Genomic DNA, 16057 nt, shown 5'->3' with positions numbered 1-16057 from the left:
TAAATAACCCTCCGATTTGAATAATTCTTTCCAGATCAGACTCATTTTTTTCTGCTGCATTTGGCCTGGATATTGAAAACAAGAATGTCGCCAGTAAGGCAGATTGGTATATTGTCCAGCATTAAAAAGTAGACTGCGCGATTTTAACTTAGATCAATGTAACTTAACCTATAAACCCCAAACCTATTTTGGTATTTAAGACAGTTTTTTATCCATTTATAACTCATTTATACTTATTTAATCATCCTTTTAAATTTATCTGTTTTCGTAAATCTCATTTTAACTCTAGCACCAGATCGATTATGATCCATGATAACATCTAGCATGAGGCTCATGTTATCTTTAGTTGCCAATTGAAACAAAGTGATCTATCAACCGACCCAATCGTTTCTTTTAGTAAAGTGATAACTGTCAACTTTGAAAGTTTTTGTAGCATAAATTTTTGATTACACTTGTTAGATACAGTTTTAAAACACGTTTAGTTGTAAATAGCACTATAAGCAAGAAAAATAGAAAAAAAATGGTTATAATTGTCAAAGTTCTCTTTTCCTATTTTTAGATGGGAAGTGCACGACTTCCAGCAACAAGAGGAAAAGCCCAGGTACCAGTATGTGATGACAGCCACAGAGAACAAGCCCAACCCCATCACGGGGGAGGAAGAGCCCTTCTTCTCCCCTAGGACTCAAAACATGCGCATTGTCATCGGACTGGTCACACTTCTCTTCATGGTACACTTAATCTTCACGTTTTTTGAGTATTTCTATCACATTTCTATCACGTCGATAAGTCATTGTTCATATAAAAATCATCAGTTTGAACAAATGAAAAATGTCGTCTTTAGTCTAACATAATTTTCAGGCGCAGTTTCAGTTTTCGAGAAGATTTGTGTCATTGGTGCTTGTCAATCCCTAGAAACATGAGTTCTTTTCTAGAAAATCGGTTTTTCAAATAAACTACTAGGTTATTTATAGAGAAAAGCTTCATGGCCATTACTGCATTCGACTGACATTTTTGTCTCGATTTTTTTTTGAAAATATTCCTCTTAAAAATTTTAGGTCCAACCCTGGTTATTGTTATACTTCTTTTTCAATTTGCTTTTTGAAAAACTTTGCTCAAAAAGTTCTCATTTTATAGTTTATTGTAAAAAATTGAATGAATTTTTTGTTCATGTGTTTTCGCTCTTCTTATCCTTGCTGTTCACACTTCTCGTGTACTTCAGATGATGGTGGTCTTGGTCTTTGTGGCGGGCGTGGTCGTCTACCGCAGCCTCATCATGGAACCCCTGTATGACCTGAGCCGCACTTCAGACAGCTGGGACGAAAAATACACGCCCGCAGTGGCGGTGGCAACAGGAGCACTTATTCAAGTGCTCCTCATCACCATATCCGGCATCGTGAGATCTACTTCATTTTTATTAAACAATCTTCTGATTGTGGATGATCTTATACCTAATTAGTCAATCCGAATTCTTGCAAAAAACGTCGCCTGCTTGTGGTCAAGATTTCTCGGTCATGAAAAAACGACACGTTTCAAAGTTGGAATTGAAAAAGCTCATGTGATCCTCTTAAATTCTTTCAAAGCTGGCTACTTTTGTCGTCTTGTTTAAATGAATCTTTTCAAATAATCTTACGCCCTCGTTTCGCATGAGCTTAGGATATCTTAGGTTAGCTTCTTTAAGCTTTCAACGAGCAAAATTTAATTTAAAAAAATGGCCCAATTTACTTTTTTCCAGATCTACACGAAAGTGGCGGAGGTGTTGACGGATTGGGAGACCCACCGGACTCAGGGGGAGCATGAGAACCATCTGGCCTTCAAGATATTCGTGTTCCAGTTCCTCAATCAGTACTCGTCCGTACTATATGTCGCATTCTTCAAGGGCAGGTTAGATCAGCCACAGAAAAATCGCTTCTCGTTAACTCGAAAGTAGTTAAAAGAAACACCTGCACATTGAAACTTGTGTTCGCCGTGGTTATGTTTTATTGGAACAATTCATTGGTCTTTTATGATGCAACAAAAATATACGATTTTCCGACTGCTCATGAAGCATCAGAGAGTCCTTTTTATTCAAAAGGTCGGAGAGTGAAGTTTCGGCTCGGAATCTTTCAGATTACTAACTTTTATATATTATAATTATTCATTTACATATAATTCAAATCTTCATTATGATGATTTTAAAAAACTAAAAGGGACATCACAATACATTTTTTAAGGACATCTATTTTTGCGATCTAAGCATAAGTTTTTTTTCTAAGGCGCTTCGGAGCCAATAATAACTAAATTATGGGGGGGGAAATGCCAAAAAACGCAACTTTTTGTTCAAAATTTTTCCAGAAATACCCAAAAGTGCTCGGGTATTCAATTTTGTCGACCTATAAGAGTCGACCAAATTTTTGAAAATTTTCCGCAAATGCGTCATATCCCTGGAAAAATCATAGATCCCGCCTTGATTTTACGCTTAGATTTTCTGGCTACCCTGGCAATTACACTATGGCGTTTGGATCCGATGCGAGACTGGAGCAGTGTACAAATAATGACTGTCTAATGGAGATGGCACAAAATTTGGCTATCATCTTTGTCGGCAAACAGATTGTCAACAACACAATCGAGCTGGGAAAACCGTCAGTGCAGTTCAAAATCATTTTCAGAAGCTTCATTGTTTTGATAATTATATTAAATTATAAATGAAGATTAAAACAAGTTGAACTAAGAACGAAAAAAAAGGTTGCAACTTTCAAATTTTGAAGAGATTTAATTTTCGAATACAAGTTTTCAATCGTGATGCTAAAAATTTCCAGACAAGCTCACCTTTCTCTTATTATTATTAATTTTTATGATATTCAACTTTGTTCTCTTTTCCTGGTTTTGTTATCTTTTCCTGGTTTTTAAACTATAAAAATTTCAATTTGGTGATAAGAATCAAAAACTATGATTGTTAAAATGTGCAACATAGCTTTTGAGAGTCCTTCGTAAAATAATTCGTGCGCTGTATGCTTTTAGCGATATGAATGGTTTATAACACTGATTATGTTTGTTACTTAGCCTCCTGATGAAGATGTGGAATGACTATCGGACGCGTAAGGAGGGGGAGGGGAAAGACGGGAGAAGTGTGAGGAAACACCAGATAGAGGAGGAGTTCAACCTACCCGAGTGTCCCGACCTGTTCGAGGAGTACCTGGAGATGGGTAAGGGACACACACACACACACACCCACTAACACACACAGTAAAACACACACACACACACACACACGCAACCATTAACGCTTTTAATATCTAAGCCATTCGTTTTTATAAGAATTGAAATCTTAATTGTGAGGGGCTACGTATTGGATGTCATATGTCAATCATTTTAGTTATTGTTCATATTGTGAGAGTTTGATCTATCACTGTAAGGTGTTCGCAGATAACTGCCTGTCAATCTGTATTTAGTTCTGTTTGGCTTAACTCGACCTCTAAACCAGAGTTGGATATTACACTACAAAATACAGTTGAATGAAGACTAAACCGATACTGTTTTACCAACTCTTGTAATGGCGCGGTCAGAGGAAACTCCTGGGAGTTGTGGAATTTTGGCCTCAGAATCAAGCGAAGTCACAGCTGTTGTGGGAGCACTGGAAACAACAGATCCACTGGGCGATGGTGGCAAAGCAAGGACTTGTTTCATCGGACTATTATTTTGATGCAGCACTAACAGCAACTCAAATAAATGCACTCGGGGTTGTCGGAGGAAAAACAAGGGAGGAATGAGAAAGGGCTCTCATCTGTAATCTCTACTTATGCCTAGGACACAAAGGACAACGCGCACCGCACAACCAGCAGCCGCGCAACCAGCAGCCGCACTTGAATTTGGAAACCATCCGATACCCAAGATTTCTCGAAACCTGTGAAACAATGTTTAAAAAAGAACGAAATGAGATTTACTAGAAATATCAGACATTGCAAAAGGAAGGGGACAACTTAGAATACTTCTATACCGTGCTGAGTGGAATGACGAGTAGGTGTAATTAAGGAAGGCAGGAAAAAAACCCGGCAGGAGCTCTGCAAATCAAGACCGAACCACAGCAATTTTCCAGGACCAAGTGGACTCTAACGGGGACGTGGAAACTTCCAAATCCGTGGGGGACCTCGGAGGCCAGACCGTCAGTGTTACAACTTTGACCAGCTTAGATTCAACCCGGGATACATGCAGAGATCCCTGGCACGATCTGCCACATGCAATTTCTGCAGAAAAAGTAGGCCAGAACGAGAAAACCTGTTAGGTAAAACGGGTGTCGTGTGGGACGGTTGGTCGGCGTTATCCAAAGGAATGATGTGTCTGACGTCGACGACACACCGTTGGATGAAACGAGTTCACAACATGCCACCTTTGTTGGTTTGTTCAGTAAGAAAAGCACGCTGGTCATCAGAAGGCTCAGATGACTACCTGGTCATGACAAAACGTCGCAAGAAAAAGACACTACTAAAAGTCGCCGGACCGAAAATGAAGATAGCAAAAAACGGGCATCCAATGAACATCTGGATCAACAGCTGATCACCAGCATTGATTTTCACAGTCGACAACCTCAAGAAGACGTTGGGTAGAACTGACATCAACTAGAAGAAGAAGATTACCAATAACGACGAATTCCGTGACTATAGCAACAAGAAAATTAACTTTTTGTGAAAATTTTTGGATGTAGAACTGGCCTCAAACGGATGGACAACCAGACCAACCGTCAGGGTCATCGGAGGAAGCAAACCAACAATCGTGGGAGGCGACTTAATGGCGAATCTTGGCCTACAAATTAAGCAGACAGATCCAGGGGGAACAGTGATGAACATCTAGGGAACAGAATTGGGATGAAACTACCACGAAGACAGAAACAGGAAAGCAGAGGACAAGGACATCAACCAGTGACAACTTTATTTCAGGAGGCTTTTTCCAAAACTCTTTACTAGAACTGGAAAAACTAACAACTGTAGGTTTCAAGCAGAACTTCTCCAAAACTTTGTGCCGGTACAACAAAAAGATCGTAGAGTGCCGGAAACCCTACAGGAAAAAAGGGACAAATAAATTGACAAGCTATTCGAAAAGTTACAAGAATGATCCGACCGTTGTTTTGTTTCAACAAAAGTCATCACAGTGAAAAAAGACGGCTCCGTTAAATTAGCACTCGAATCGCGAGAACTTAACCAGCAGGTGCACGATAATAAATATCAGATGCCTAACATCGAGGAGCTTCTAGATACGATAGGACAACTAATCGTAGAGAAAAAAGGGGGAACATTTTTTAGAAAAAACCTTGATTTTGGTTAAAAATTTCACCTTTCGGAAAAACATGTAAGCTAATTAAACACGGTTTGGCCAATCACAACAGAAGTCGTGCAAGCCCAAACCAACGGTTGAGGGCGGATAGTCATGCGCGGGACAACCGACCAATCAAAATCGAGAAACGTGCATAACGCATACATCGACGAAATGCACGGGACAATAAGTGTGCGCTTAGATACCGTTTCCCTTAAAGTCGGTTAAATTTCAAAAAAAATATATAATCAAATCTGTACAAATTGGACCAAAGTTCCGATTGTTTTTTTTTCAATATTAGAATTAAATTTAAATACGATTGGACCAAAACTTTAACGCTTGTGATGAATTAACAAAATTAACCCCAAAATTGAAGCCTTCACCAAAAGTACGCGCGACACCAAAAACAATACCTTATTGCCAGTTCCTTCCAAAATTACTGGCGAATTATTATTGCAATAAATCCAAATCAAAGGGTTATGTCAATTACTGCACACGATTGTAGAATACTTATGAAAGCCACATCACTACCTGAGTTAATTAATCTAGAAATTATTGCTTCTGCGACGGATATTATTTTACTAAAAGTGCGATAGATTCTACAAACTTTTGCTTCAACGGCGTACTTTAATTTGCGAGAGGCTCTACATAAGAAGAAGAACGTCAAGGAGAAGGTGTATAAATTGGGCACAATATGCAAAAGACCTGTCCTTAAGGGACGATTGTGCATGGCAAGATGGGCTTCTAGTTATCCGTTTACTCCAGCAAAAGCCGATGGAGTCAAAGACCCATTTTTACCACCATGGGAAGCGAAACATATTTGAGGCAGCCCGGGAAGTGTGGTACCCCTACATGTACCGCAGTCTGGCGGCAAAGGCGACCTTTTGCCAACAGTGCAGGAATGCCGATAAGAATTTGAAAATGTTGCTACCCAAGTTAGAGGTTGGGAAAACTCCAAGGAAACATAAGGGAACATAACGAGTTCCTACAATTGGATTTTTGAGGTTCAATAAATTACTTAAAAGAACAAAAAAATTACGTACTAATAGCAACCGATCGTTTCACGAGATAGCCTTCAGGTATGTTAACGTCAACAAACACGTCCGATAAACTTTTAAAATTTTTAGAAAAATAACTATGTCAACATGGGGTACCACGGAAAATTCACGTCAATCGAGGTAAATGCTTTACGTCTAACAAGTTTCAGAGCTTCTGTAACACCGAGGGAATCGAACTCATATACTCCCCAGAAAACGATTACCGTGGCACGGGAACGGTGGAGTGAACGATCACCGTAGCACGGGAACGGTGGAGTGAACGGCCGGCCGTAAAAGTTCATAAATCTCATGAAATTACGGTCAACAGGGCATAAAGTGCATTACAATTTTCTACAAACGCTTAAAAGAAGCTAACCTTATTGTAAGCGCATCGTGACCGGAAAGCCAATATCGTTAACTTAATCTAACCAAGAAACCGAGCCCTAAAAATTGGATTGGTGAAACGTCATGAAACAAAAAAGTTCTTTCTTAGCCGAAAACGATCCTGAGCTGGGAGGAATGCTCAGAACTTACTTAAGCCACAGTCTTGAAGAAATCGCCATTGAAGCTGACAAATGATCAACAGGTCACCTCGAACCAGGGGGAGGGAAAATGCGAGGAGCAATAATTCCAAGGAGATGCGAACGGGGTTTAATGTCTACCAGCGGAAGACGAGCAAATCGCTCAACCGGTATAGATTATTAAAATCAAAAATAGCTTCTGAATTTAAGTTTGAAAAAAGGATCTGTACTTGGGAAAAGTGCCATGGCGACGAAACTGAAACTTTTACCAGCGAAAAAACGGAAGGCCGCAACAGTATGAGAAAGATTTGCACAAAAAGAAGAGCAACAACAAGCCAGAAGTCTTACCAAGCGAAGAAATCCCAACCACCCGCAGCAATGATGAATCAATTCAGACGACTCAGACAGCAAGGACTACCAACCATTGGAAACAGTATCACTTCGCCAACCATTGGAAATTGATGAACGAGCAAAAACCGTACCGTTGGGTCAAGCGACGAGCGAGGGGAGCAAAGAGACTCAACGAGCCAAAAACGATCCACAAATCCGACCAGCGCTAATATCAAGAGAGTGCCTATCGAATAGCAGCCAAAATGAAGGAGAACAGAACGAGAGCACAGCTCAGAACGAGCCCAAAGCACAGAACGAGAGCTCTGAAAACAGACGAAAAACTAGGAGGATTCATGATCGACTTAATTACATGTGAAAGTCCAAAGGGCGTTGACAGAAAATAAAATCCAAGTGGAGATGGAAATTGATTCAAAATTTACTTAGCCCAGGAAGAGGGACGGCATTAAGCCTAAAAGTTAAAACAGTTCCGTTACCTTTCTAACCTCTTATATTAATTAAAATTTTATGTATTAAAATTTTACATCCGTAGGGAAGAGTGAGGGGCTTCTTATTGGATTTCATATTTCGATCTTTTTAGTTTTTGTTTATATTCGTGAGAGTTGATCAATCACTGTAAGGTGTTAGCAGGTACCTGCCTGTCAATCTGTATCTAGTTCTGTCTATCTTAATTTGACCTCTAAATTAGAGTCTGTATTTTACACCACGAAATACAGTTGAATAAAGGTTAAACAGATACTGTTTACCAACCCTTGTGAAATTTAATCTCGTCTTCCACCTTTTTACGTTTATGGGGGCCTAAAACATGGTAAAGTAGTGACGGTCAGAAATTTTGTTAAACTTGAACTTGGCATCACTTGAACTTCGAAATCCACGAAGTAGTGAGAAACTTTCCATCCGATATCGTATGTCTTTAGCATTAAATCAGTTACAGAAAAAACATCCTAAAAAGTTATTGATATCTCCCATTGGAACTAAAATTGCACGTTTCTCGGCCACCATATTTGTAAAATACTAATAAAATTTGTAAAAATTCTTTTTCTTTTCTTTGCTGATTTTATATTTGCTTACTTCTACCAAAAATACCTAGTTACAGAACTTGAAAAACAGCATGGCGCTGACTGATTAATTCTTTCATTTTCGTCGTAGTGCTGCAGTTTGGCTTCGTGACCATCTTCTCATGTTCTTTCCCCCTTGCCCCAGTGTTCGCCCTGTTGAATAACTTGATAGAGATCAGACTGGATGCCCACAAGTATGTGTGTCAAGTGCGCAGAGGCATTCCAGAAAGGGCCAACAATATCGGTCAGTTTCTGCTTTTATTAAACATTTGTGCATTGTTTTTTTTTCTGAAAACACATTCTGGTTTCAAATTGAGTAAAATGATTGCTGTTGTAGTGTTTTAGATCCTATTCTTTGCGACTAAAGTAGGGTGCAAAAAATCACAAAATACCGGCTTCGGAATCCATTTTTGGAAAAAAAACATTACTTTGATACTGTTAGTTGACTTTTAAATCGCGATTCAAACTTTTTGCTTTCAGGTATCTGGTTTGAGCTCATGACTGGAATCTCAAGAGTGGCAGTATTGTGCAACGTGAGAAGTGATCAAATTTCATGTCAAGAATTCCCCTTTTTTCTAAATTGTTCGACTTTTCTTCGATGAAGCTTAGATGTGAATATGCAATAGATAATTCAAAAACAAAACCCATTTCAAATCAGTCACATTGAATCTTCTCTGTTATACGGCTCAAAATAGAACTTTTCGTTATTTTGAATTTTCAATCATAAAGCTCAAATTTGATTGGTTGGATGGAATTCAGTTTAGCAAAAAAGTTTCATTAAAAGAGAAGCTTAATACAAAATTTGGTAATGCTGGACCCTATGAGAGAAAAGATACGTTACATGGCCACCAATGATACGAATGAATTGCAACAGTCATTTTTGATTCCTTGTTTTCTGTTTTTCAGGCTTTTCTGATTTCGTTCACGTCTGACTTCTTGAACAAGCTGTTCTACAAGCACATCCAGGACGAACCGGAACTTGAGGGATATATTGACTTCAATTATCCCTTCGCTCCAGTGCAGTATTATGAGCAGACAAACAGCACAGCCAAGTGCAGGTTAGAAGTTAATAAACTTTTTAAGCGTAAAAGAACAAATGATTGTCCCCTATATAGGTCGTGATGATTATGTTTTTTTTTTTCATTTTTTGTGTTTCTTTTATTTTTTTTTGCGATTCGATTTTCGATTTTTTATAAAAATCAGTTCATGTCCTTTGATAATAGGAAAGCAAATTCCACGTTCCAGCCGAAAAAGTTAGAGGTCACAAAAAACGTGAATGAGTTCTTGCTTCAAAAAGAACTTCAGTCACAAAAAACGTGAATGAGTTCTTGCTTCATAACTGAGTTCTTGCTTCTAATCTCGGGTATCCGAAAACTACGCCACCTAAGGAGTTGCCTTCGTATATGAACCTTGTACTCCATATAAAAGTTTAAAAGCTCCTGCTGTACCTCGAAAAATTTCAGCAAAACAGTGTCTATTGAAAAAAAATCAAAGGATTTAGGGGAGGGTATTGAACGCCTTATTTTTCAAGAATTCGACCCCCTACCGACCCAAAGGGACCCTCCTTTGTTTTATTTTGAGATATTCATTTTTGGTGAAGGACCCTAAAGTTTTTCTAAAGGAGCCTTCGGGACCAATAAATACTAATTTTGACGGGAAAGCGCGCGCCGAAAAAGCGCAATTTATTGGTAAAAGTTTTCCAAAATCTGCCAAAAAACGTCTTTTTTGGCCGGTTTTTCAAAAAAAGTTTGGTTTTGCCTGCTTGGGTCTCAATAGTGATTTAGGAAAGCTCAGAAATTTAATTCGGTCGACCTAAAAATAAAAAAGGCCGACAAAATTTTTTCGAAACTTTTTGAAAGTCCGCCCCCCCCCCCCTCGAGAAAATCCTAGGTCCGCCCCTGAAAAAATTAAAAAATCCTTAAACGTTTTAAACAACTCTTATTTTTATGTGGAGTAAGTTTCAGAAAACGAATTTTACTCCAATCTTTTTTTTTGTTTTTGTTCCGACTTTCGATACGAAAGTAACGGAATATTTGTGCACGGGTGGGTTTTTTTTCTTCAGACAAATTTCGACTTTTTAACTAGCCGTTTTTGACGTTTTTATATCATTTGAAATCTATTGTTTTCCTGAGCTTGAATTTGAAAAGATATTTTACCTGTGATCAATTTTAGTTAAGTTATGGGGGTTTAAAGATTGCCATTTTGGCCAATTCGGGACAATTAACGCGCGATAAATTTCGCGCTATTAACGCGTAAGCGATATTTAATCCGTCTTAGAAATCGTTCCAAATTGGTTCAAGGAAGCCTATATACCATATTTGATTTGTTAATAGGCGCAAAAACTATCATTCTGTACTTAATATGACGTGTGGGGTGATGTTTTTACATAAAATCTCAAATTTTTCCAAAAAAAAATACTTTTTTTTTATTACTTTGAAATTTTTCATCTTATTAATGCTCCATAGACCTTAAAAGGTAGTCGGAACTTTCAGGGCTTCGCCCTGATACGAGCAGTCTTGTTTTGTCTTGCAAATGGAACAAGACTGCTCGTATCAGGGCGAAGCCCTTAATGTTCCGACTGCCTTTAATGTTTATAGAGCATTAATAAGATTTAAAAATTAAATGAAAAAAAAACTAAATGAAAATAATCCCCCCACACGCCATATAAACTACAAAAGAATAGATTTCGCTCCTTGTAACAAACAAATTATGGCAAATAAGCTTCTTTCAACCAATTTGGAACGATTTCGAAGACGGTTTAACTCTCCGCTTACGCGTTAATAGCGCGAAATATATCGCGCGTTAATTGTCCCAAATTGACCAAAATGGCAATCTTTAAACCCCTGTAACTTTACGAAAAATAATCACTGGTAAAATATATTTTCAAATTTGAGCTCAGGACAACAATACCTTTCGAATGATGTATAAAATTTCCGTCAAAATTGGCTAGTTAAAAAGTCGAAAATTGTCTGAAGAAAAAAAAACCCACCCCGAGCACAAATATTCCGTCATTTTCGTATCGAAAGTCGGAACAACAACAAACTCAAGCGATAACCAATAACCAAAATTATTTGTCACTAATCTATGTCGAACTTTGCAAAAGAGGCTTATTTCCAGGACTAATTTTGTTCCGACCAAGAAGTGGAAAGGAACCTAATATTCGGATGTAGTTTTTGTTTCAATACAAATGCAAGTAACACCCAAAAATGTCTCAGCCAGAGCCTTGTAGTATATCAAAAGGATTACTTTTAATTCGCGATTACATCTATTTAAAAAGTCTAAAGCTTTTACAATTGTGAGGAAAATCTGTTGTGAATTTTCGCTTTTCAGACTTCAATAGAACTGAGATTCCATGTTTCAAGTCTAAGCTCAATGTCACCAAGAGTGATACAGAATCTTTTTTATAAAACAGTTTCACTAATCTCTGTTTGGCTAATCTTTTCCTCTTCAACTAACCGGACAAAAAAACACATTTGAACAAAAAAAAGTTTTGCTCAATTAAATAATGGCGAAGATTGTGGTTTTTGGACATCTACTTGGTGGGTTCAATTTTCATTGCAAATATTTCCGAAAAGTTGAAACTTTAAAAGCAAATTCCTTCAAAGCAATAGCTAAATGCTCTATGAAATATTAGTTTGAATTTTAGTTGGTGATTAGTTTTTTTTAAACTTTTTTGAAGATTGTTGTACTGCTAGTGTATGAACCTATAATTGGAACTCTTCAATGGTTAAACTTTGTTGCCTTTTTTGGCACTTACAAACTTATTTTACCAAAGAAAGTTAAAAACACACAAAGGAAAGTTTATGGTTTTCTTGTCTTCTGTTCACAGTGGTTGTGGCAGGGCTATTTTCAGAAAAAAAGGGAGTCCTCCTTTATGCGCAAAAGACTAAACACCCCGAAAGCTGTGTCTGCCAATCAGAAGTCATTTTTCATAAGCAAATAAGTTAAAAAAATCGGTCCGATAATGGACAAAATGATAGAGTTGATGATGATGTGGTTGATTGGTTGGGATTTTTTGCGCGTTTGGTCTTTCCGCGTATGAGCATAACCCCCGTAAGCAATTTACATTTAGCAAGTGTTTTTTTTCTGCAAAATTTGCTTTAGCATAGATGTGAATTGCCTCTAAAAATACAATTTTTTCTCAATTTCGGAGTTTCAATTTTGGAGTTCTTGTATCATTTTTATAAAATAGAAATTGTATCACAAGTTTCTTAACAAGTTTCAAATCTTCCTTAAGTTGCATTAGCTCAGACAATTTGATTTTGCAATTTATAAATACATGATAATGCGGTGTACAGTTTCATAGAGCAAATTTTAATACACAAAAAAATGTTAGGAATCCAATTTTTATAAATGGAAATGGTAAGCTTTTGAGTGCAGTCTAGGTGTTCTAAAGCAGTACTGATTTACTTTGCAACGTGAAACCGGGGAACTTCAGTTTCAGCAATATCTTTGAAGGCGTCATTTTTTTACTTTTTTCTTTTTGTGTTTGTTGCTAGATACAAGGGACTGAGAGACGAGGAGGGGAGTCTGCTCGACTATTACTGGAAGACGTTCGGCTTCAAACTACTCTTTCTTCTTCTTTTTGAGGTGAAGCTCGATAGAAAACAACTTTTAAAACATTTTTCACCACAGAGTTTTTAGTAATGCACTTTTTACTTCCTACTCATTGCTTCATAATGAAAAACCAATTTCCCGAAAACTTTGCTTTGTGTTTTGCGACGTCCTGCTTTGCAGAGTTTTAAAATTTAAAAAAGAACGGAAAAGTTGAATATTGCATAAGGAGAAGCAGAGTATCGACAAACTTCGGCATTAAAAACTTCGGCAAGTTTCGGCATTAAAAACAACGAAATGATGTGTTTAAGCACCTGGTGATAGTAATTGGGATCCTGATCGATCTTTTTGTTCCCGACATCCCAGAGGACTTGGATCTGAAGATTAAACGAGAACAGTTCATAGCCAGGCAGACACTGGCCGACGGATCAGACAACCAAGACAAAACAACTGAAGCAGAAGAGAATGAGAGGCATAATTTATAGACGCAGCAAACTTCTAGAATCAGAAAGATTTTAAAAGCGTTACATTTCTCAGAAGAGATTTTGATTCTACAAATCTCAAAAAGTTTCGGCATTAAATTAATTTTTCATGCCAATCAATTGAGCTTGACCAAACTCAATTGATTGGCATAAAAATCTAATTTGATACCGGAACTTTTTAAGAGTTATAATTAAATTCAATGAACTTCTAAATGCTGAGGCACGCAAAAATTTTGTCAGCGCTCAGCAGTTTATTTACAGCTCCATTCTAAAGAGACCACTATGTTTTAATTAAACGCATCAGTTTCTAAGTGCATGCAACGTTTTCCCTGATACGCCCAATCTTGTTATGTTTAAGAACAAATTGTTAAGAATTTGAAGGGTAAAATGGTACAAATTAAACCATCACGATGAAGGTTGCTTAGTAATTTGACCTCAAATTGTTTGCTTGAATTTTTTTTAGAAAATTTAATTTATGTATAAACTAACTCTCACATTTCAGACGGTACGTCGACAATTCGTAACAGGCGACAATTACTAACCAGCAACAATCCTTGCTAATTCATTATATCGTGAGATGTCGCTAGAAACGCTACAAATAACTATTTAAAATACAATAATTAATTGTGAGTAGATCGACATCAAATTGTTCGTAACTGGAATGAATTATGTAGGCTGTAATCTTAAAACAGCGATGACAGAACATGAATAATTAAAAAATCAACACCCTCAACTTGAAGTATGAAACTTCACTCTGAAAAATTCAGCCGTTCTGAAAGAAACGTAACGATAAACAAAAAAGTTTCGTTCCAGAGTTCAGTTTCTATCTCTTTTTCACTTTTTTCGGTTTAAGATCTCTGGGCAGTCTTACCACTGATTTTTGGTGATATTAGAAAGGATGATATACCTCTGGTCACACTGGTGGAACTCTAATTTTTGACGATTGTCCTGCTGAATTTAACTGTGGTTGAGCCAGATCTCCCAGGCGTCACTGAAACAGTTTTCATGTCGATCAAACAATTTGACTGCATGGCGGAGAAGAACAACAAAAAATCGCGTTTGCCTCTTGCTGCGGTTGGAAGCTCTCACCAGTTTGCGAGTCAAATTTGGCCTCATCTGTCACCTCATTTGTCAACGCAGGAAAATCTCTCGTTTTTGGGAGAATTTCCTGCGTTTGATTTTGTGAAGTATTGTATTGCCTTCATGTCGCCTTTTTCAAATACTTTCTTCAAATTGTGTAGCCTCTGTTTCTGATGTGATAAGAGCAATAACTGGGAGGCTTGCATTGATTTGCCATTCTTGTGAAATCGATACCTCGGGCTGTTTTAGATAATGCGAAGTTTAGCCAGCCCTGAAACATGCCTCCTTTAGATTCTGGGTAACTGGCGAACTCTCCATGAATTGTTGAAGTTCGTAATTGTATAATGTCGACAAAAGGTTTGTTTGTTAAGTTTAATTGTAGGCAACTGTTAGGCATCAAATCGAAATCTTACTGCACTGTTCTATTTCAGATCACATCGGACATAGAGATCGCAAGGTCACGACAGCAGGTCCCCAGACAGAAGGAACAAATTGATAGCACTTACATAAACTCAAAACTGGTTCCTATCTCGAACAAATTGATAGCACTTACATAAACTCAAAATTGGTCCCTATCTCATTCGGGCAAACACACATAAATTTTAAAGCGTAGATATAAAATTTATCAAGTCATTGTTTCTTTTGCTATAGGTTCATGTTACTAGTTCAGTTTTAGTTTAAATTGAGTTTTCAGGCACACCTGTCAAACCTCTCTTTAAGGTTTCTTTCTCGTGTTATCATGTTACTTGTGCTCTATTCGATGGATCATAACTCCCCCCATTTTATCAACTCCGCGTCTCTGTCGTGTTGATTTTTTCGTCGCTGCCTCGCCTTTTCTTCGTTTTCCACCGACGGTTCTCGGTGAGATCTCCCTGTCCGTTCCCGACGGTACATTTTCTTGTCCCGCTCGCCGTAATCCTCGCCGGTTCGTTCCTTTCAATTTCCCACTGGCTAACCTCGTCGTCCTCGCTCTCGTCCGCGCTGTATTCTACTATACGGTGTTTCTTTGATTTCCGCGCGTTTTCCATCTCAACTCGATCCTTTTCGGCTTTTCTTTTACACTTTGAGTTTTCACTTGGGCCCGGGGTACTTTTTACGCTTTTACTAGGACCTGGGGTGCACGCATCACTTTTATCCTCAGTTAGGCTTTCTTCAGCCGCCGATCTAAAAGAGACACCACTTCGCCTTAGTAACGACCCTTTTTTTATCTGCACCGTATGCTTAGTTAACTTTTCAATTTGCGATGGTAAACGTTTATACCTTCTTGGGTCCTTCAGGTTCGTTTTCCAGTCCTTTGGTAGACTGTTGTTGAGCTGGTCTTATGCCTTTTGAGCCATGCTGGAGCTTTAGGTACAGGTCCCACTTCCTTGGGATCAGCTACTTCCTGAGCCTTAGGATCCGTTTCGGCTAACTCCTCGTCATCCAAAATGATTGGGGTTTTCCTATTCTCCGGGGTGTATACCAAATCTCTCCTCTTCTCTCAATCTAGGGTTAGCTCTACATCCGGGAGATTGCCCGCCTTGTCTAAATAAGATAACTTCTGGTTAACAACATTGTTCCAATTTAGATTTTTCAATGATGGTTCTTTCGTTACGTTTCGCAGAGCCGTATTCGCTTCTCTTCCATGATAGGCTTCAAAAGGCGTTATCTTAGTCTTAGAATGTGGCACAAAACGTAACGCGCTGAGCGCAGGG

At 38.1% G+C, this 16057-nt stretch overlaps 1 protein-coding gene across 1 annotated transcript in view; it reads left to right on the top strand.

Moving 5' to 3' along the window:
* LOC134838978 (anoctamin-7-like) overlaps positions 1-13370 on the top strand; it is a 60249-nt gene extending 46879 nt beyond the window's left edge. The window contains exons 12-21 of the mRNA XM_063854350.1: positions 560-728; positions 1220-1393; positions 1733-1881; positions 2460-2618; positions 3040-3182; positions 8339-8491; positions 8728-8780; positions 9154-9305; positions 12747-12837; positions 13113-13370. Of these exons, the coding sequence (XP_063710420.1) occupies positions 560-728; positions 1220-1393; positions 1733-1881; positions 2460-2618; positions 3040-3182; positions 8339-8491; positions 8728-8780; positions 9154-9305; positions 12747-12837; positions 13113-13286 (1417 nt within the window). The 3' untranslated portion in view covers positions 13287-13370. The remainder of the gene's footprint in view (positions 1-559; positions 729-1219; positions 1394-1732; positions 1882-2459; positions 2619-3039; positions 3183-8338; positions 8492-8727; positions 8781-9153; positions 9306-12746; positions 12838-13112) is intronic.
* Positions 13371-16057: the final 2687 nt, after the last annotated feature.

The sequence above is a fragment of the Symsagittifera roscoffensis genome, chromosome 2 (genome assembly GCF_963678635.1).
Source record: "Symsagittifera roscoffensis chromosome 2, txSymRosc1.1, whole genome shotgun sequence".
In the NCBI taxonomy this organism is placed as follows: domain Eukaryota; kingdom Metazoa; phylum Xenacoelomorpha; order Acoela; family Convolutidae; genus Symsagittifera; species Symsagittifera roscoffensis.
Note: the sequence above shows the minus strand (reverse complement) of the source record. Positions and strands in the feature narration are given on the sequence as shown.